This window comes from Callorhinchus milii, unplaced genomic scaffold, assembly GCF_018977255.1.
Source record: "Callorhinchus milii isolate IMCB2004 unplaced genomic scaffold, IMCB_Cmil_1.0 Scaffold5, whole genome shotgun sequence".
Taxonomy (NCBI): Eukaryota; Metazoa; Chordata; class Chondrichthyes; order Chimaeriformes; family Callorhinchidae; genus Callorhinchus; species Callorhinchus milii.
In genome coordinates, this window is record NW_024704746.1 from 23,194,011 (window position 1) to 23,216,775 (window position 22,765).

At 38.4% G+C, this 22,765-nt stretch overlaps 1 protein-coding gene across 6 annotated transcripts in view; it reads left to right on the forward strand.

Moving 5' to 3' along the window:
• The window catches only part of rnf220a (ring finger protein 220a), a 229,408-nt gene that overhangs the window by 1,113 nt on the left and 205,530 nt on the right, over window positions 1-22,765 (forward strand). For all 6 annotated transcript variants that reach the window (XM_007899915.2, XM_007899912.2, XM_042334845.1 and 3 more), the window contains exon 2: window positions 31-770. In XM_007899915.2, coding sequence (XP_007898106.1) covers window positions 143-770 — 628 coding nt within the window. In that variant the 5' untranslated portion in view covers window positions 31-142. The remainder of the gene's footprint in view (window positions 1-30; window positions 771-22,765) is intronic.

The window sequence follows — 22,765 nt, forward strand, 5'->3', positions numbered from 1 at the left end:
TTATTTTTGTTCTTCTCTTTATTAATACAGGGTCTATCAGGCAGTGGTGTAATGATGTCACTCTGCTCTGTATAAAGCCAGCCTTGCCTGCATTTGAGAAGGTCATTATATAATTCTGGTACAAGCGAGCAAAGACTTTCCAATGGACTTGCACAGAACAGCTTTCAAGATGGAGAATTCTTCCTACCTCCCCAACCCCCTGGCATCTCCAGCCTTGATGGTCCTCGCCTCCACGGCAGAGGCGAGCCGAGATGCCTCCATCTCATGCCAGCAACCCAGACCCTTTGGAGTACCTGTCTCGGTGGACAAAGATGTCCATATCCCCTTCACCAATGGTTCCTACACCTTTGCCTCAATGTACCATCGTCAGAGTGGGGTGCCGGGGGCCTTCCCGAATCGGGATTTCCCCCCTCAGCTGTTGCACCTCCACCCCCAGTTCGCCCCGCCGAGCCTGGACTGTACCCCCATCAGTATGCTGAACCACAGCGGCGTGGGGGCATTCCGGCCCTTCGCCTCCGCTGAAGACAGAGACAGTTACCAGTCCGCCTTCACACCCGCAAAGAGACTAAAGAACTGCCACGAAACCGAATCTCCTCACCTGAGGTTTTCGGACACGGAGGGCAAGGAGTATGAGTTCACCCCCCAACTCCCCTCCAGCTCCCCCGGCGCATTAAAGCTGGACGACACTGGGAAAAAAGTCTTTGCTGTGTCGGGTCTCATCTCCGACCGAGAAAACTCTGCGAGTCCGGAAGAAAGTCGGAATGAGAGATGTAAGTGCTTTCATTCATTCATTCATTTATTCATTCATTCATTCATTTATTGTGACTTCATTGGGCCCTCTTTACATTTCACATTGGAATTCTCCCCACCCCACCCCACCCCCCAGACTTGCCACAAACACTCAAAAGGTCACAGCTAATATTTCACATTTCACTATCCAGAAAGTTTTCAATAGTGTTTTTTCAGATCCTTAATGGCTTCACTGCGTTTTACAAGTCAGCTTTGAATATAAAGTAAGATCGTGAATATGCACCAACTCCAAATAATATGTATTAACATTACAACTCCAGGTATTTAAACTTCCAGAATTGTGGTCATTTTTTCCATTTGATAAAACCAGAACCATGTGAGCCACATCATAGCAGAACATTTCTGCTGATATGTCTGTCACCTTTGCTTTGCATGCTTTAGTTTTAGCTGTTGAAACATATACTTTAAGACGTAGATGTTTATTGAGGAGAATGCATAAAAAAAGCCCACTTTTTTTCTACAATAAAATACAACAATCAGAACTATACCTTTCTGTGACAATTTTTTTTAAAAAAAGGAAAGGGGTGATCCCGTGTGGCTCAAACAGTCAGTGTCTTAAATATTCTTTTTAAGAAAGATTTGTTATCATTGACATTTTTCAACCTCCCCCTATTACTGAATAACTCTTGGGGGGGAAAAAAGGGCCCTTTAGCTGAGAGGAAGTCGATCCCCTACATCTGTATTGTGATGTTTGTCAAGTTAAATTGCAATTCCAGAAGTTTGTGAGGGCTCATCAGTGGTCCAAGAAGAAAGGTGCTGCCTGGAGGATGAGGTGATAATGGGTGATAAGTTAACAAGGCTCAGCTGTGGGAAGCTACTGACTTTTGTTACTGTTTGTTTTGAGTGAAAAAAGTATAAAGAGGAGACAAGAGAGGGAGAATAATACACAGAACAAAAGTGGAAAGGGACATAGAAAGTGAAAGCTGAAGGAAGTAAAAACGAAATGAGGGGGACGAAATAGACATGAAAAGATTGCAAAAGGAGTGGATCCAAATGGTAAGAAAAAGATTCACGCAGTACAATCAAAAAGGTTAGAAATAAGAAAATAAGCCAGAAGGACTAAATTACTGTAAGGAATGAGTGATTAATCTGCACTCGTTGAGTCAGAATCCAGGCCCCCATCTTCCTTCCTGAACAGTTAACAAAAAAACTTAAAACAACAAAACATGGATGTCTTTGCTTCCTTCCTGGCAGGACCAACCTGGTTGCTTTTCTTCATAAATTTCGTTTGATTTATTGGTCAAACAGATTGAACCAAGGTGGGTGGGATGGCAAATAATGGAGGAACTAGCTTAGATACAAACCCATGCTAATGTTCTTTTCTCTCCCTACAAGTAAACTTTAGCAAGGGTGTGCTTATAATCATGTGGCCATCAGGGTGTTTTGCAATACTTAACCAGATGTGAAAAGGCTGATCTTTTGAGTTCTCCCCACTGGTTTCCAACTGGCATCCCTTTCACATTTCTTTAAGTGCTTCCCTCCCCTCTTTTCCTCTTCCCTCTTCTTATGGTAATGACAGCCACTAATATGTAAAAATCTAGAGGAAGAAGGCAGTAGTAGTTCAGCTTTGAGCAGTTGCTGAGAACCAGTATTATAAAACCTCTGTCTTTAAACCTGTGGTGTAGAGGGGATGGAGGGGTGTTGAAATGAATATTGAGGTGTGAAAACAACAAGAGAAAGGACAATTGGCGTTTCGCGCTGTGCCATTTGGTACAGCGCTGGATTGCGAGTTACCAAGTGGAAAAAACTACCTAGTCCTATCTTCTGTACTAAATTGCCCGCCACTGGTTGAAAGACAACTAGATAAATCTATGTTGGCAGCTTCCTACAATTGTGAATAAAAATGGTGAGGAAAAAAGGGTTGGAAAGAAAATTGTTAAACTAGTCTTCAACTAGTTTGGTTCTTTCCCCTCAGAAGCATGTTGTCATTTACAAACTGGTTTTATTCAGAAATGTTCATGTATAATTGTAAATCTGCTTATTCCATCTCCAAACTACATTGAGACACATGCACACCCAATGCCCAACGTACAGTATTTGTTTCATCTAAAAGCAACATTAAAATTGTTCGCAGATATTCCAAGCCATCTGCTTTTGTTTTAGAAATTATTTTGACTAAGAATAAAAACAAGAGATTAAGGATGCCTGATTTTGTGAATAATTGATTAAAAAAAGGTTTGAAAATGATAAGCCTGATTTATTAAAAACTTTGCTAAAACGTATGTTGCCAATTTATAAGAAAATTTGAGCAAGAAAATAAAATAAGCAAGATTCAATTATACATTCTTTTACTTATCTTCCTCCCCAAAATGGAGGGGGTGAGCGTATGAAAATGTATTAGAAATTAAAACGACAGTGCGCACAGGATCATCATCGATTATTTTTAAATATTGTATTGGATTTTATTAAATGAACAGTAATGTGACGTTTCTTCAACTGTACAATTGTTACTAAAATTGTATTTAGTGATGTCAGTTAAGCAGTCTATATGTTTATGTCTTTATCTATCGGACTGTCTTTCTATTACAATTTATTGCTATAGCTACTTTTAGTTAACACTGATTGCATTGCACTACTGTGTAGGATAAATGGTTGATTTACAAAGTGGAGTTTCATCGCAAAGACTGTAGCCTGAAATATTGCAGCTAAATGGTAATATGTATGGAATTTTTTTGGGGGCTGCCAGAGGCTTAGTACGCAGATCTGTCACTTTCCCTGAGCAACAACCCTGACGACCTCTATTCAAAGTGCCATCGATTTCCTTTCTTTTTTCTTCCCAAAAAAATCTGTTACAAGACCGCTGCCAAGGGAGTACCTGCTCTCTCTTTCTCTCTCTCTCACACACACACACACAGTGTGATGATGTCTTTTACCTCTTCTTAATTTTGTGCGTTAAAAAAAAGTCAGCCAGTGCAAACTTGAACATTTTCCTTTAAGTTAACCGCTGTGCTGTTAAAAAATGTGAAAAGATAGCCAAATGATATATATATCCCCTTTCCCTATTATTTTAAAGGGCTTAGTAAGCAAAGGTTTTATGAGTCTTATTTATTTTTTTAAGCCTGGCTTAAAGGAATTTATTTAATAAGTTTAACCCAGCACTTTATGATTGGTGAAATCTTCCAGGACAAACTCCCAGACTTTGAATTTCCATTTGTTAAAACCTGTTTGTATTGTGTGTGATTCGGAGCTTGAATAAATGTTCCAAAGAGAATCGGGTCGCTGCCAACAGCCGGTCTCTTGCTTTGTTTTACTCTATATATTTTTTTGAATTCTTATAGTTTAGCCAAATATTTGCCTTTATCATTTCGGTGCAGCTTAGAAAGTCTAAGAAAAAGAATATAAATAATCAACAAATTACTAGAGAGAGAAAATAACCGTGAATTAAGAATGGAGGGATTTGAATAAATAAAGCGATGACAAAAAAGGGACAATAAAGTAATTCTTTTTATTTTAGAGACAAATTAGGCAAAGCTGAAGTTATTCATTTTGACATTGTGACTTGGCTTAAGATTTTACGTGACCTTTCACACAATCATACATGTCCGACTTGATACTTTCTCTGGAATGGAGAAGAAAAAACTTTGTGTACTCTTGTAGATAATGAATGGCTCTTGAACACAGACTCAATGCCTTGTGAACAAGTCCAACATTTATTTACCTAAAAGTTGGGGGAAAGGGCATTTCAGGAACTGTTTCTTTCCCTGGCGATCAGCGTTCAGTGATCATTGTCGGAGAATAGTGTTGGGGGGGGAGCTTGGAAGAAATCTTGTCAAACCCTTGGTCCGTGTAAGGCTGTGCATATTGAGCCTTGGCTTTGGGATAAAATCAAATGGATCCTCAGATGCTTACGATCAATGCCAGTGTTGCTTGTACGAAATTTTGTTTGTCTCCGCAGTGCTGTTTCATGTTTTTTCCCCTTTATTTTTAATTTCAAAGTGTTCTGTTCACAGTCAGTGGCCCAATTTAAATTTACTGGTATAGAATTCATGGCAAAGTGGGTGTCTATCGTGTCTAGTCCCTGCTTTATTTGAAAATGCCTCATTTCTCTGTAGGGGTACTATCTGTGTCTGGCAAAACATCTTTATTCTCATCAATTACTGCTCATTTGCCCTCTGTCTACATTTGTGCAATGTGTCTGGTCTACAGAGGCTGAGGGAGAGCTTGATGTTCAGTCAGTAAACCCACCAGGGAGACTCGGTCGGTGTCCTGAGCTCTCTCCGACAGCATGATAGCGCATACAATGAAGCAGACTACTGTCAGAAAGCAAGCTAGCATTACAGCACACAGTCATAATCACTTTTACCACTCAAAGCCAAACGATGTTCATTGTCAGAATAATTTTTGAACCAATTGCACATGATGCATTTCCATTGTTAAAAACTCACAGAACAGTTGCAACCTTTTTTAAAAAATGTTGTACTCTTAAAAACACCATTTTTTTTCTGTCACGGCACTACCAGAATTCTCAATTTACTAAATAAAAAATGAACACCACGAATACAATCAAACCCTTAGATATTACTCTACAAATCCGTCGGCATATTATATTTACCGCAAGTCAATGGTAAATCATTTTTAATTTGAAAACTCAACTGCTCTCTTATATCGCCACAGGGAAAAAAAATTTAAAATGAAAAATGACAATGTGCTAAGAATCTCTTCAGGTAAAATGATGCCGTTTATTTCACGCTTTTGAAATATTGCTTGGTAGCTTAGAAAGAGACAATGCTAAATTACCAACAACCTAGGGACATTTTCTTACTGTTCCTGAACGATGAAAACTTTGCAATCTGTTGTCCCCATTTCTTTCAGCACTTGAATATTGCAATAAAATGCATTCTGCTACATTAAGGAAAGATAAGTATTAATGTTGAACATGTGACACCAGCATTTGTAACCTATTAATTGATTAAATCATTTGAATGTTGTAAATCCATTCCAAGTGAAATGACCTTTCAGTTCTTGTGAAGTCAATATAACTTAGGTAAACAAAACTGGGAGGGAGAAAAATGGCAAGCTTCCCACGTTAGTGACTGGGTGCAAGAAACACTGTGCCCTCATAGGGTTAATGAGAGTTCATCTATAAACTGAAAAATGCTAATCTTGGCATTTAAGAGAGGCACAAGATGAAGGCTAAATACCGCAAGCGTTTAAGGGTTAATAATACATATTTTTTTCCAAAGCTAACGGCCCTTTGCAACAGGTTTGCCTGTCACTTGACAGTTAGTGTTTTTTATTCACCGAGTATCTTGTCTTTTTTTTTTCTTTTTTGTGTGTGAAAACGGGTGGCAGCTGCTCTGGTGGGCTGGGTATCGCTAGTATAATGCAGTGTCTCGATTGTGTCTCTCTGCTTGTGTGCGAGAGGGAGAGAAAGAGCCATCCCTTTGTTCCCTTTGTGAGAGCCAGGTGACAGAGCCAGTGTTGAGAGGGCAGAAAAATAGCAACCGGCAGTTCTCTGGCAGCCGAGATCAAAGAAGAAGGCAGGAGGTCCTTTCAAATTGGGGGCCCTGGTGTTGAAGCTATAATCACAGCTTATGGCCAGCCAGTGTTTCTGAAAGATACTAGCCTGGAAAAGAAAAAAAAACTTTCCGGGAACTGAGATAGTTAATTAAAACCAGCAAACAGGTGCCCTAACAGCAGCAGTGAATCAAACCATAAACTTTTACAATGGAACAGTTTCTTTAAAGGTACCCGGTGGAAAAACAGAGCAAAAGATTTGGCTTCACCGAGCATGTGGCACATGCCATTTAGAAGCTATGAGGCTTTCGGCAAGAATATAAGCACTTACAGTTTGTTCAAGGAGCCTCGCAGATTTAATATATTAAAATGTCCCTTTCGCTTTTGCTGCCAGTCACGCAGCTGCTTTACTTTATTCAAAAACAAGGCTGTGGTTAATGCAAAATCAGCAGTGGCGCAGGGCTTATAAGAAAAAGATCAATCATGGAGTGGGGTGATAAATTAGACACATCAGCGAAAGAGAACACCTTAAATGGAGCTGGCTTGGTGAGGGGGGAATGCGTGTTGAAAGATGGTGGCTGCTTGTATTTTTCAATAAATAGAAACATCACATTGAATGGAGTAAAGGAACCATTTGTGTTTAGAAAGCAGTAAATCCTTTTTACCCCAATTTTAATAGTATCATGCACAATTTCACAGTCACAGTGCACTGATAAACATTCACAGCTGAAAACAGCTCCACTATTAATGTTATACATTGGTCAAAGGGAAACCATAAATGCTTTTTAAAATAAATCTTCCAACTTTGGTAAAGCATTTTGTGGTTTGCAATAGAATCTAAGAAACGATGGGTCGTGTCCTCTTGTGCCTTTGATTTGAAGGATGCAAAAGTCTAAAATAAGCTGAGCGAGTTTATTTCTTGATGGTTTCTTGTTGGCGATTATTATGTAAAGTGAAAATTTAAAAGTAATTAGGGCACAGACAACAGGTCACTGAGCTGCTAATCGCACAAGAAACTCAGCAATGAATTCACCCTGGCTAAAATGCACTCATCCATTTCCCTCAGTAAGACAGCTCATCATTTACATTTCTGATAGACAAGATTCTCAGTCCGCTTCATCCCACTTATTCAACAGAGGAACAAATGCAGGAAAGTTGGCATCCATGTTAACCAGGCAGTGACTCCGATCGAAGTGGCAGTCGGGTCGGTGAAGACGGATATGCGGGGGGGAAGAGTGAAACCAAATAAAAATTATTTAGAAAAAAATTGAAATAGAAACGCCCCCACCCCCGCACACACACTTCTAATTTTATATATTGCACTCATCGCATTGAATAAAGCAGTTCTTCATCTGGAGAATAAACCGGACTCCAGATGATTTCGTAAGGAAACTGACTAAATGGTTGAAATTATAACTACTCCATTTGTTTATTAATGAATTCTTGTGCTTGAATAGTTAAGCAAGTCGATCCTTGTCGTTTCTCCTAGAGCCTTCATGATTCTAATTATTAAAGTGCCCTCATAACCAGGAATTAATTGCTGCACGGCCTAAAGTATTTTTAAAAATTTATTCTTGTAACAGTTTTGAATAAAAGGATGGTTAGAGATCGTTCGTCTCTAATATCATAGCAATAATCTGAGCAGTTGAGCACTTGTCACATTAATGAATCCTGTTTTCTTGATACCGCCCTGTGATAAATTAATTGTAATGATGACTAGCTTTATTATGAATGCAATGGCAATGCTTGTAATCTTTACTGCAGTTTTAGGTTCTCTTTTCTCACTTTTTTGTTTCATACGGTGTCTAGTAATTACAGGCATGTCAGCATATGCGGGGAGTGTGTTATGATTTATCCTGCACAGACAGTCATGACACAGCTGTTTGGAAGATAAAATAGTACAACCGTGTAGCTACAAAATGCTCTCCTTATTATACCTCATTAAAAGCAGGCTGCGATAAGTCAGCCAGGCAATGAATAAAATCTGTTGCCTATGTGGAAAACAGATATCTGAGCACCGTCAAGAGCTGTTTTGTGTGTGTGTGTGTGTGTGTTTGTGCCACGATAACAGCTTGGAGGAGAAAAATGATGTCTTGTTTTCTTTTTTTCTTACCTTGTCTATGAGTGAAAGCAGATAGTATGTAGTGATTCACAGTAATTAGTAAATCTTTCGGAATTGACAGAACACAAAATTTGGTCTCGAGGATTGTTCTAAGTACTGTCGTGATGTGTCGATTTGACCTTTACTTGCCCAATTGGATTAAAATTTGTTGTCATTTTGTTCCACTTATTTTCACATTAAAGATCTGTTTTCAAATCTCTAGCAAAGGAAAAGTTATTTATCCCAATTTAAATATGTGAAAATTTAGTATTTTTAGGTTTGGATTCATTCCAATAATTATTCAAGGCAATTATGAAAAAAGCAAAAATTATTTAGACGATTTCATAACAGCAAATGACAGCTTAGGAATGAGTATTTGCCTGCATTGCTTTGACACTATGAATTATTTTTGTACAACGTGGGACATTAGTATTCCTGACATAAATATACATAAGAGTGACTTTCTCACTGTCACACAAAACATATTGGTATTTTTAAGGACGTACGATGTGAATATGATGAACAGATTCAAAAAATGAGTGTCTTCCTACCATGTATGGCCCATTGTTTTTTTTGCGAAGCAATACAGAAAGTAACTCTCTTCCTGACAGGTGTGGGTATCGCTTACTTGTTAACATTTTTTAAAGTAAGAAGATTGAATCTCTTTGTGTTCTACATGGCGTATTGGCATTTTGTACGAAAGGATACACAGTGTGAAGAGAACACTCAGTCCAAATGGAAATATGTAATTAAGGAGCATATAAGGATCCTTAGCTTGAATAAGGATGAGTGTAGTGATAAAGAATACTTGGAGTGAATGAGAATGCACAGAGTGAGGACACTCGGCATAAATAAAGATATGCAGAGTGAATAAGGATGCGCACAGTGAACAAGGTTGTACTGAGTAGGTGTGTGCAGAGAATAAGGATGTGTGAAGCGAATAAGAGTGTTGACATCAAACAAGGATATACAGATTAAAGGTGTGCAGAATGAATAAGGATGCGCATAGTGAAGAAGGATGTTTGGAGTGAGGATATGTTGAGCGAATGTAGATTCACTAAGTGAATAAGGATGCACATACAAACAGTATAGATGAAAAAAACAAAAGTTTTTTCCATCCGTATTTCATCTGCACTGCAAATGATCAGGTTCTTTAATAACATTGCTTCAGATTTACTCAAAACAAATGATGAACTGGAAATCTGATTGTTTAACTCAATTTAGTTCAATATGTTTAGTTAGTAGTATCCCTCATGAAGTGGTGTAAAAAAATGTCTTCAATTGTAGTTGAACATGTTGTTATTACAATCAAATGTGAAGTCATTTTAAAGCAATGTACACATTCGTTGGTTGTCTCGTATTTCTGTGTTTATAAAATGAAACTTTCATTTTAATAAAGTTTTCAAAAGAAAATGTTTGTAAAGAGGCGTGCTCCGCAAACCTTTTGCAGCATTCAGCATCACAAGCTGGCCTTGCTGTGAAATGCAAAATAATAATCTTTAAGGAGTGAGAAGTCGCTGAAAAGGCTATTAGAAAAACTGACTATGAGTAAACATTGATATCAAACTGAATGACACGAGCAGTGCCTAAGGGCCTTGCAGGGTTAAACTGATCAACCTTAGGTTTGCAAAATCATGGTGTGGAGGGAGGGGATGGTGGGGGGGTGGGGGGTGATGAGAACAAATCAAGTATTGACTGTTTGCGCAATTTCACCTTTGTTCAGTAGATTATCGTAGTGCAGTTCAGTAAGTAATGAGACTTCCAGCTCCAAATAAATACAGCTTTCCTGGGCGGATGGTTGATTTTGCGCACTCTCTGAGATTGATAATTTGATGAAATTAAAACGTAATCAAGCATAGTTGCATTCTACCTTTGAATAATTTAATACTTAACCGCTCCCTTAGAACTGCAGTCCTGCACTGCAGCCAAGACGAATGTCGACACCGAAGATCATTTTGAACCTGTACTTTATTAACTGCTACGGTTTAAGTTTAATTACAAAAAGCTTTTTAATTTTTTTCTTCTTCTATAAAGGTTTATCATTCGGGGGAAAAAAAGATTTAGAGATGGGATTTAAATATGACTCCACACCTCTTTTGCCAAGAGCTGCATCAAGTTGCGTTGAATACACCCTCTGTAGTTGAAATTAATCTGCAGTGGTGTTCAAACCTTTGTCCCTAGCTGTAAGTCTGTGGTTTTATTAACTCTGTTTGGAGAGTGTCAAAAGAGTCTTAAAGACATTCCACTGAATTTAAATCAGTTTTAACACTACAAGTCATACAGTAGCAACATTACTATGAACTGTGGAGCTAAGTACAACTGAGATCTTCAGCAGGATTCTTTTCAGGAAAAAAAACCTCGGTAACAAAGAAAAAGCAAGTGAAAAATGAAAGTTTAAAAACTATCCAGGTGGTATTGGAAAGCATGGTTTGATGTTTATTCTGGTTCCATATTTAACAGAATAAACCTAAGAAGTTTACCTCTTTGAATACTAAGTACTACATTTTCACAGGCACTTATATTTTCAACACATTCTCTTAAATGCAAGAACATGCAAATACATGTTTTTAACCAGTCACAAATTAGCTATTGCAGACATATATTTACAAAGCTGTATATTGATGTAAACAATGTAATTTGAAATACAGTTTACTACAAATCCATTACAATTACTCAGGATACATTTCCTCTGGATGATTTAAGTTGATTTGTAACCCATTATATTTTCACAAGAAGACCTGATAAATGATTTAGTTCTTCAGTTTAAAGGATTGTTTTGCATCGAATATTTAGAGAAAAAAGTGTAATTGTTAAATTGTCAAAATGTCTGATGGATTTTGCTTTTCAAGCTTTTTGCAAGCTCACCTTGTATTATTGTAAACTCAGTCTGTAGTCTTTCATATACATGCATGAAAATCAGAAACTAGACTCAAATTGTAAGCAAATACTTCTAGCCTATGCAGTGGCTAACAGTGTAATTGTAACATCAAGTGAGAACACTTCTTATCCCATTTTCAAAAAGGGGTCCAGTAAATATTCCTCGGGGGGCATTGTGACATGAGAACTAATTTAATCAAAAAGACTGGCATTATTTCCAAATTGATTATCGTATGTTGGAAGAGGCTGAGCAAAGGCAAGGACATGATACGCATTTTATTACATTCAACCCTATCCTCTGCATAAAATTAGCACTCCTTAAACTTCGGAACACATGGCAATGTACCAAAGTACTGGTTACAGCGAAAAAGTGTTAACTAAACCGAGACTTCCAAGCTTCGTCACAAAGGCTTAAAAAATTGTTATTTAAATAAATTATAAGTGCTTTGAGACGTCTCAATGACGTGATAAGGTGTTATATCAAATGCAAGGATTATTATCACAATAAATAAAATCAAGGCAGTAAATTACTTGAAAAGCGATTATAGGTGATCGTAACCAAATGGGGCTGCATTTCTGAATTTAGCTGCTGAATATTGATGTGTCAGCACCTTGCTTCAGCTCCTAAAACAGTCACTAGCTTATTCCTTTCAGTGGGTAGTTGAGGGTTGGGGTAGAAAGCCCAAAATGTTGTGTAGTTGGGAGCTCCAATCAGGCTGATTTTAAAACAAAGTTTCCATTTCTACATTTTATTAAAACAAAATCATTACAATCAGAGGGTTTCAATCCTCAGGAATTTCTTTCAATTTGTAATTGTTTCCAATAACTTTACGAGATCAAAGGATGTTTATCTAATTACATTGTTTTTGTGAAATGGAGAAATGTCCCTGTTATTTACAAACAAAAATGAAACTAAGTATTTCAACAAAATCATTTGTAATGCTATACTTCATTCATATTGATTATAAAAAGTTTTAATTGGTTGATCAGATAGACTATAAATATGTGAGATCCAAAGGTAATGATGCAGCACTGCATGATCCACAGATACCTAACATCTCTGTTGCGGTTATAAAATAACCTGATGGTTGTACAGAAAAGAAGACAAAAGAAAAGCCTTTGTTGGACCCACTTAACACATTTTTGAACTGTTGTGTGAAGTTGGAGTTTCGCAGAAAACAAATGTAAGACAAGAGCAACAAAATTGATAGGATTTGGCCTTGATATTTCACAGCCCAAGAGACACGGGCGTATGTTGAAAAGCAGAAGGGTTTTGATGGTTGCCACTTCTTTTGCAAATTACATGAGGATTCAAGAGGCTAAGATGCCACACTGGGTCTGTGCTGTGCATCTGAGTGGTTGGCTTATTACGTCTGCGTCTCGTCTCCGAGCGTAGAGAGAGGGAAGAGGAAGAGCCCTGAAGTTCTCCTAATTTCTTGCTCATTTGACAGATTGCAGAGCAGTGAAATGGTGCGACGGACTCCCACGGAGACAACACAGCCATAACCAGGGGATAGTTTGTGTAGCAATTGTTTGCTCTGACCCTCAAAAGCTCCTGATCTGTAACCGTGAAATCTCTAATCTCATGGTGGCAAGAGGGAGGAGTAGAAATCTCACATTCCACTGGCAAAAAAAATTATTAGAATCTTGGCTTATCTTGTCTAATCATATGCTTTCATCTGCATCGAATATTCGGTGCTTTCACGGATCTGTTCCTGCTTTATTTTCAGGATATTCTATTAGCAGACTCAAAAATCCAATACAATATAAATAGATTAGAGTTTACTAAAACATTACTGGTGTCATTTAACATGTGTTGAGAATATAAACCTCCAGTCCAAAACGTGTCAAATATGTTGAAAAGCAGAAACTGCACTGATTTATTTAGATTCATGGACATTTTAGGTGGAAAGAAAAATTTTAAAAAAAAAAAATCCTGGAAAAAAAGCCACTTTTTCGAAAGTGATTTATTTTTTGATCCATTTTGCTCGAGCACATAATACCGCAGAAATAACGCTACACATTTACTTGGTAGACTCTAAAAGTCAATCGCGTTTCAAATTGGGGATTACAATTCTGTTTTCAATGGTTTTCAAGTTAAATCTTTTAAGATTAAAAAGTTCTTGCCTGCCTTTGCATCAGCTTCATTACTGTTGGTTGCACTGCAATAGTGTGTTAAAATTCTGTTTTCTGTAGCTTTGCTTTTGTTAAACCATTTCACGTAACACCCCCACCCCCCCGCTCTCTCACTTTCTCTTTCTTTTTAACAAATGTTTGAACCGTTGCGTGAAAAAAGGGGATAGAGGGGATGGGGGGGGAAATAGGTGCAGATGGTGTAGTGTTTTCGATGGCCTTCATGCAACTAAGGGGTGTTTTCCCTTATTCTCCATTGTGCAGAAGTTTCTCGAGTGGGTGTGAACGTTCTCCTCTCTGTCTCACTTTGTCTTTTTCTCCTCAATGCACACTTTCAAGCCTTTCCCCTTGTTAAGTCCAATGTGCAGTGCCGTGAATTAAAAATGAGTCGGGAGAGACGCTATAAAATAAACTCCCTGCAAATGGTGGGTGGCCATCAAGCACCCAGACAGAGCTAAAACGTGGAAAACAAGACCATTTCCTTTTCAATAGAAGGTGGAAAACAACCTCAACATTTTTTTTTGCAGTTTTTAAAGGGTTTCTTTTTTTAAAAAAGTGCATTTGTCTCAAGGATCTTGTGTTAAAATGCAATGTGGTACGGACTGGGCATCAAACGGTTTTTAAGCACAGCATTTCAGTGGGTGTTTTTTTGTGTGTCTGCAGCATAAATAATGGTAACTTTATGGTTATTAGGTGCAAGTGAAGACACAGTGGCATACAAGCGAAGAACACCAGCTCGCCTTCAAAAGAAACAGCCTGGCATAAAATGTTCTGATAATTGCATTACTGTGGGGTTTAGTCTTTTTTTGTGTCTGATTTGTCCCTTAAGCCAGCGTAACGCTTCTGCTGCTGAAGGAGAATGTGAACTGCAAATCGTAGGCAGAGCGTGAATGACACTACATGGTACACTGCTGCTTTATTTTAAAATTCTTTCTCTCCAGCCTCCCCTGCCACTGCCATTCAGCTACATCGCCTCCTACCTCCCTACTGTCTCCCAGCCCCCCTTCACACACCAACAACACACGCACACACACACACTGGCAAAGCAAGAAGCTCCACACACTACATCTCCTTGATTTGGTGTCTAGTCGAACTTGTGCATCACAGTTGGCAGCTATCTCAACCACATAACAAGGGGAGATTGCATCTCTCATGTGAAGAAGGTTCCTTGGATGTGAAGTATTGGTTTTGGGAAGGTTAAGAGGGGCCATGGCAACACGGGGATTTCAAGCCACATATCCAGCTATAATCTGACAAGATGCTGTTATTTTGCAGTCTCTAACAGTTTGCTCAGGAAGGATTTTCTGAAGTGGTTTTTTTTGGGGAGGAGGCTTTAGAGAAAAATATGGTTTCAACATTTTCTTTTGCCTGGATTATGAGTGGGTCTCAAATCTGAATATTGATCTCTATTATTAAAGGGAAGACTTTACATTCCTTAGGATTTGGCAGTAAATATTTTGGTCAAAACATTTTTTGTTCATTTTTACTAATCTGACTGTTAACTTCAGATTTCAAAATTGAAAAAAAAATAAAGAATGGATTAATCTCAGTTTAAGAATAAAGATAATGTTTTGTGCAATTTGAAAAAAACATTTAGAAGGCTATCATTATTTTAATCGACAGTGTTGCTCCCTCTGTTTCCTTTGTTTTCTCACTGCTTTCTCCATCCTGAGTAGGGCTGTACCAATGGTGTTCTCAATTAGCCATTGAGAAGTGTGCTGTTTCCTCCAATCTAATTTCACTCTTTGAAGGGAGGCACCTAATTTCTGGTTTCTACTCACAACGTGACACCAATCTATCATCCCACTAAGGAAACTTTTTAAACAAAACCATTCTCCTTTTAATGGCTGTGGCTGAATATACCATCTGGTCTGGAACTGAGCCATACAGATCAAGACGATTCCAGGTTCCTTTTCTGTACAGAGTTAGTTGATCTTAGCTAGAGTGGCAGTGTGACACTATAGTTGCTCTCAGCATCTCTTTGCTGAGTAAGAGCGAATCAAACAAGATTTCTATCCTGATTGCTATCCACTGATCCTTTTGATATGCATGAGTGCTTGGACATTTGGTGATGGCATTGATCATGCTTAGCTATAATGATATCTGTGATCGCTCACAGAAGGCTTTAGGTCACATATGAGCAATGGCCACTTCGGCGAGAGTCTGGACAGTTGTTGGGAGTCCATGGAATCATATCTCACTATGAGTCGCTACCTTCAAGAGAAATAGGGAGTATGAGGGGGAGGGGGGTGTTAGAACAAGAGTTCAGTCTCAATGTAGGTGTTTTCATTGTCAATTATTGAATGACTGAACTCGCTTTCTCTGTGGAATGCTTTGCATTTCCTGCGTGTTATAGAACGGTGAGGTTTCTGGATTGCATTGTGCTTGAGAGGGATGGCTAGTAAAAGCACAAGTGGAGTCGATGTGCTTGTCTCAATTGTTTTGCACTTTCAAATCAGAAAATAGGTTTGTTTCTCTGCTATCTGGAGATATTTCAGGGGTGTGAATTTTCATTCTTATTGCAGTTTGCTCTCTCTTAACAGTTCCATCAAGCTTATTTTTTCTTTGGCTTCTAATTTCTGCAGTTTAATACATAACACATAAGCTACTGCACAGTGTGCTTATGCTACCTGCCACTCAACCAGCCACACTATAGTACCACCTGATCCGTTTAAACGTACTTTACACATATGTAATTTACAAAATGTAGTGGATTGCTTCCAATTGCTAGTCAACGCTTTGAGTATGCTACTCGTATTTTGTTTGCCAATAAATAGAATCAATGCCTGAAACTTGGTTCAGTGAAAATATTTTGCTCAAACACTTGAAAAATGAATCATACCTTTCTTGTTTATTCGTAGCATGTTTTGCAATTTCTGTTTCTCATTTTACAAAGTCATTAACATTTAAGCCAGCCAAAAATGGAAGTACTGTACTTAAGACGCAAGAGAAGAGAAAAACAAAGAGACATTTTTTTCCAAAAGAATTACATTGTGTTAGAATATTAACTCTTTGAGAGTGTGAGTAATTCATTTTGCTTTTTCTCTGGGTTACATTGCTTTCCGTTCTTGTTTGAAAGGCTTGACATTCACCTTGACTCCTGAGGGATTTTTAAAACAAATTAAAAAGAGAGAAAATGATAAGATACCAGATTTGGGTTGTATTGAAGGTTAAGAGGGTCTGTAATCAGAGTGGATCTCAGCATATCAAGCCAGGGAGTGTTGAAATGCCACCAAAGTTTTCTGCTAAAGTGGCCATCACGCCTTGACAGTCATAATGTGGCCTGTCTTCTGACCCTTAAATGCACTCAAAAGGATCAGGTTTTCTGTATTATCCAAGAGCCTGAAAAGAGCCAAGTAAAATGGGGCTTTTGTTAATTCTCTCTTTTTTAAAAAAAATCTAGTGATGACTGCTGTTTTTTTTATTGGTAGGAGACAGTGGCGGCTGACTGTTCGCAAGCCATCTGTGCCAGAGTTTAGGTCAATGCATGTGAAAATTGTACAGCACCATATTAACCCCTTCGTCAGTCTATCGCTTCAATAAGGTGCTCCACCCCACTCAAGTTTGTGCTTGTGACTGACTAAGCTTCAGTTTCACTTATTTCACTTAAATGTATTTGTTCATAGTGCTTTGTTACAGTGTTTTCCAACCGCTCCCATATTTCTTCCATTTTGTCTCATCTTGGAGACTGCTCATCACAGCATATGCTCTTTCAATAGGATAGGCAGGACATACTGGGCCCACTAACTTATCCATGACTGGCTTAATTAACATTACTGTCCTTTGACTGGTTGGCAGCATGCAAGGCATAAAGTAGGCAAGAGTCAAAGCATCAGTTGCCTGACTAACTTTCCCCTCATGCCTTGCCCTCCTCCCCCCTCAACGATTGAATGCCTTAACTATGCCGGGCTCCATCTAGTGGCCTGGCTAAGATTGATCAATCTGATTGGCATGGGGCTGGTCCAGTTGATTGGAACACACACATCCTATTGGTCCAATAAATCAATTATACCGAATTTTTTCCATATTGGTTAATGGATAATGTAGCAGATAATGCAGCAATATACATTTGGATTCAGGCTGCAAATCCAATAAGACTCCAGCACTGTAATAACCAGTGAGACTTGTGAGGCCTCATAGAATGGTGTTAACGTGTTTGCACTTAAAGGGGCAATTAATAGTTTTTAACCTTAAAATGAGAAGATTTCAGTGGTTTACATTATGCATTTTGCATTATTAGCACTGATGCCATTGCTAATTCCTCCTGCTGTGCATTCCCGATAGAATGATGTCATTAGCTGGTTAGTCTGTAATCATGCAGCTTGGTTTTCCAGAAAAGAATTTCTGGCGTCTTGCCACTAGACAAACCAAAGGAACAGATCAGCACTTGCCATCGTATGATACCCGACATTGCAAGTGCAGGCCAAGACGGATTTGAAGCTGGGACCCAAAGTCCGTGTATTCAGGCTGCCCTCCTTAAGACTTTCAAGGAGGTTCTGGAGACAAAAACTGACCTTACTCCCCCTGTAGATTAAGTTATAATAATGTTTAACAATCCTTGCATTTGATATAGCGTCTTATCGTGTCTTCGAAGCGACTCAAAGCGCTTCACAGAATTTACTGTCATTTGAATGGCCGATGATGGAATGTTAGAAGCAGAGGGCTGGGATTCAAAATTGTGCGTGTACATGTGTTATTTGAACACAGAGGAGTACAATAGGTATACAGAGCAAATACAGGATAATAGCTTGTATGGAAGTAATTCAAGACAACTGTTCTGATGAGAGTATACACAAAGCTGGAGTGCTTTCTAAACATGAATCCTACCAGTGAGATTGGATCACTGTATTTAGCTCTACCAGCTTCTTGATACTTTATATATATATTTTTAAAGATTTTTTTTACCCGTGTTGCAGATGCACTGAGTGGTAGAGGTGATATGATATAGCTCAAAGGATAACAAAGAGGACAGTAGGAGCCAACGATGTATGATACGGCTTGACTAGAACTGCAGAACTCATGTTTGGGTCTTTCTCTATCAGACGTCAAATCCTACACACTATGTATTAGAATACACTATGCCCTGTATATTATAAAGAAGTAGTGAAGTGGGGCATCTCAGGTTGGGCAATAAGCAGGAGGAGGGCTTACTTGAAAACAAAGGTATATTGGAGCAAGTTATTGGCAGAGAGAGTAAATGTACCGTGACAACATTTTTAGACAACTCAGATGTAGTGGATGGATCATGTTGCTTTATCTTTTTATTTGAACTTTCCTTCTTCCTTTGCAGTTTATCGTTACCTCTTCATCCACAGTTGTAATAATCTTTTGCCTCAAATCACAAACCTGCCCTCAGGCCTTTCTCGGGAACAGGGCCGAGCCTTTAGGGGTGAGACACAGAGAAGAATTTATTAAAATTGTAGTGCTGTGGCCTTTTTTAAAAAAATAGATTTAATACTGAATTTAGACAGAAAGTCTATCTGGTCTATACTTTGGCCAAATACTCATATTTCCTTGATTTCCATTCTTTATGAGAATAATCTTCACAAAAAAGTAAGCATTCTGTGTTTGAAGACACTGATCGAAAAAGAATCTTGTCATTTCGAGGGTTAATTTCCTTGCTATAGAAGGGTCCCAGTATTTTAGTATTCCGAGGCATTCTTTTGCATTTGATGGCACCAGACTTAAGTTTTACAATTCAGCCTTTTTTTTTAACATGATGGACTGAAAGTGGGTGTAGATTATAGCCCTCGTACTTCTGCTGGCTATCAGGCAGTCAGTAATGGAGGCCTAGCCACACACATGATGTGAAGCTAATGGTCATAATTGCCCTCAGTGTTTGACAGGACCACTATCAGAGCTCTTGAAAACTCTATGTTTAAAGCAGGATTTACAGTAAATTACACCATAATGGTGAAACTACCACTGTTTGTATATACACACACAAACACTCTTCCTGCTTCACTCTAATCGTGTCTTCCCACTGCAGAGTCTGGCTATATAGCTAAGTGGGGCATAGTTATAATGTTTGACAGTTATTAGATTGTTAAACGCTGGAGTACATTTTCACCTCTTGTGATGCAGAAAGGTAGCTGATCGCCAGAATGGGGATCAGAATTGGATTCCTGGAGATAAGATTTAAAAAGTTAGACTGTCATGTAAATGTGTTTTTCCTTGGATTCAGAAATACAGGAAGTCGCAAGAGCATAGAGAGCAATTGTCTATAAACTGAGGAGAAACTTAGATATGGCAGATTTCTGAGGAGCACTGCGCACCTCTTGCCAAATGATCATTTAACTGCAGCCCAAAAAATCCAATGATATTAGGATTAATATAATAATAGTCTTTGCATTTATATAACATTTTAGAATGTTGAAATGTCTCAAAATTGCGCACAGCAATGAGACTTTGCTGTGCGCAATTGGCTGCCGCGTTCGCCCACAAATATACAGTCAATTCACTTTACAGTGTGTTCTGTGAAGCACTTTGGGACGCAAGGATTATTATTATTATTATTAAAATGCTTCACGGTAATTACTGTTTAGCATAGTGACTCTGTATCTAGATAATTGCAGCAGCCAATTTACCCAGTAGAATATCCCATAAGCAGTCAGTCAGTGAATGAACAATTTATCTGGCAGATTGTTGGCCAGGACACCAGGAGAAATGATTTTCTCTTTTCGAAGAGTGTCATGAGTTCTTTAACATCCCCACCTGAATAGCAGTTGAGACCTTGGTGTAACATCTGAATTGAAGGATGGCACCTCTGACAATGAAGTGTTCCCCTAACACTGCACTGGAATGTCAGTCTAGATCACAAGTTCAAAGCTCCAAAAGAGACTTAATCCCACAAAGGATAATTTATGGTTTACTGTATTTAGCCTAGATTACAGTTCAGAGTAAGGGCAAACAAAAACAGAAGTCGCTGGGAACACTCAGCAGGTCGGGCAGCATCTATGGAGAAAGGAAAGTGAGTCAAAGTTTTGGGTGCATGACCCTGGGCATGTTGGGAGGGAGAGGCTTTTAAGGGCTAACAGAGTGGGGGGAAGCAGGGCAAGGAAGACAAAGGAGAAAATGGGGTAAAGGACAGGGGATAATGGGTTAAAGAGGCGTTAATGATGCAAAACAAAGGGGGAGTTGCAACAAATCGGGGAATAGAGGTGTTAATAATGCAAAACAAGTGTGTGGGTGGGGGGGAATTGCAACAAAATAGGCAGACCAGAGAGAGAAAAGGTTGTCTGGGACCCAGATGATGTAGTAATGGTCACAAACGTGCGGGAGGGGCAAGGTGAGATGTTATGGTCTGAAATTGTTGAAATCAATATTGAGGTCAGAGGGCTGGCTGTAAGGTCCCTAAGACAGTTACTGAGGAAAGAGATGTAGCTATGAAAACAGGTTTTAGTGAACACATCATCAAACACAAGAAGGGAAACAGCAAAGGCAGTCTGGTTTAGCTCAATCTCTACTTATGGGAACTTCATTGCCTATATCAAAAATGTACTTGATTCATGCAGAAAACGTATACTTTAGAGCGAATCTATACCCTTTAATAGCTGAACCAGTAAAACAGCGGGTCTTTTTATATTCAAATTATCCAGGAATTTAACATACATTTAATGTTGCCAATTGGATTGTTTATTCAAATTCTAGATCATCTGATTAGAAGACCAGATATGCATATGGCTATTGGTAGGTTAATGTACAGAATTTTTACGTTTGTATGGCCAAAATACTTTGATAGTCTTAAGACCACAAAACCTCTGAGCCAGTTAGTACAGCGTACTGAAGGAGGACAGGTTGCTAACTGGCTATCATTGTGGAAGAATTGCTAGGCACTGGTGAGATTCCATTGGACTGTAACATGTAAAGCTTATATATGAAAAAGGGCAAAAGACTGACTCTGGCTATTAGCTTTACACCAATAGCATGTAAAATAATGGAAATCCTTTCTGAGGAATAGATTGAAAGAGCACCTGTAGAGCAATAACTTAATAAGAAAGCAGCCATCATAGATTTAGGATGGCAAAGTCTTGCCTGACAAACCTTGACTTCTTTGAGGATGTCACAGATAAAGTAGATGATGGCACTCCCTATGATATCGTTTATTTAGATTTTCAGAAATCTTGTGCCAAAGTTCCACATGAAAGACTTTTAATTAAACTAAAAGCCACAGGGATTCAAAGTGGAACAAGGAACTAGTTAAAAAGATAGAAAACAAGAGAGTATTTGTGTGGAGTAATATCATGTGGGGGAGTGTTGGGAGTTCCATAAGGTTCAGTGCGTGGACCCTTATTATTTTTAATCTACATAAATGACCCAGTTATAGACAAATGCGAGCTGGTTGAATCTGCTGACAACACAAAAAATAGGAGCAACATAGACAGAGGATTCTTCGAACGATTTGCAAGAGGATTTAGATTGCGTATTCAATTCGATAGATGCATGTCAAATTAATTTAACATAGATAAATGTAAAGTAGTACACATAGGTTGAAAAATGTGGACTTGGGTATAAAATGAATGAAATTGAATTAGAGTGTGGAGATTTAGAAAGGATCTGGGAGTAATAGTATACATCTGGCTTTCCATGTTCATATCATGTGGTGTGAAGCAAATTACAAAGCAAATAGGACATATAGCTAGAACAGTAAGATACAAGTCTCCAGATTTATTGTAGGTCATTTTCATTCACTAATCAGATCATACCTAGAAAACAGTGATCATCCTCACTGGAAAAAAATGTATTAGAAAAGATACAGAAAAGAGTGATGAGACTGATCCTGAGTGAGCTATGAAGAAAGACTATAAAAATGTAACCCTTACTGTTAAAAAAAGGATTTTATTCAAATATATAAAATACCGATAAGGTGAACCCAAAGCTACCTGATTACTCAGAATGCAACCAGGTGCACCTGAGATCTTGTGGGAGCTTGTCAGTATCATGCATATTACACTGATCTAACACTCATCTAACTTGTTCACAAACAATCTAAGGGTTTGATTCAGTGATATCCTTTAAATAGAGTTTGGGTCACCTTGCTCCAGCATGGAGACATGACTAGTTTGTTGAATCTGAATCCAGGAACCAGGCAAGCTCTATTTTGAAAAGGTCAGATACAGCAGCTTTGGCTGAAGCTAATTTTGATTTATAGTTAAACAATTCATGCAGTGTCAATATTTTCTGATTTGAATTTGAGTTCAAAGGAAAACAAAGAAACATTTAAACCACTGGATTGTTGCAAATTTGGTAAGCTTGTGAAAGTAATGCCATTTCAGCAAGCTGGCAAAATACCCTGTGTACCTAAGTAACTAGTATCACATGTGCAGAATCACTTGACACAATATAATTCAAAGGATGTTCATACTTAAAGCTTCATGGATCTCAGAC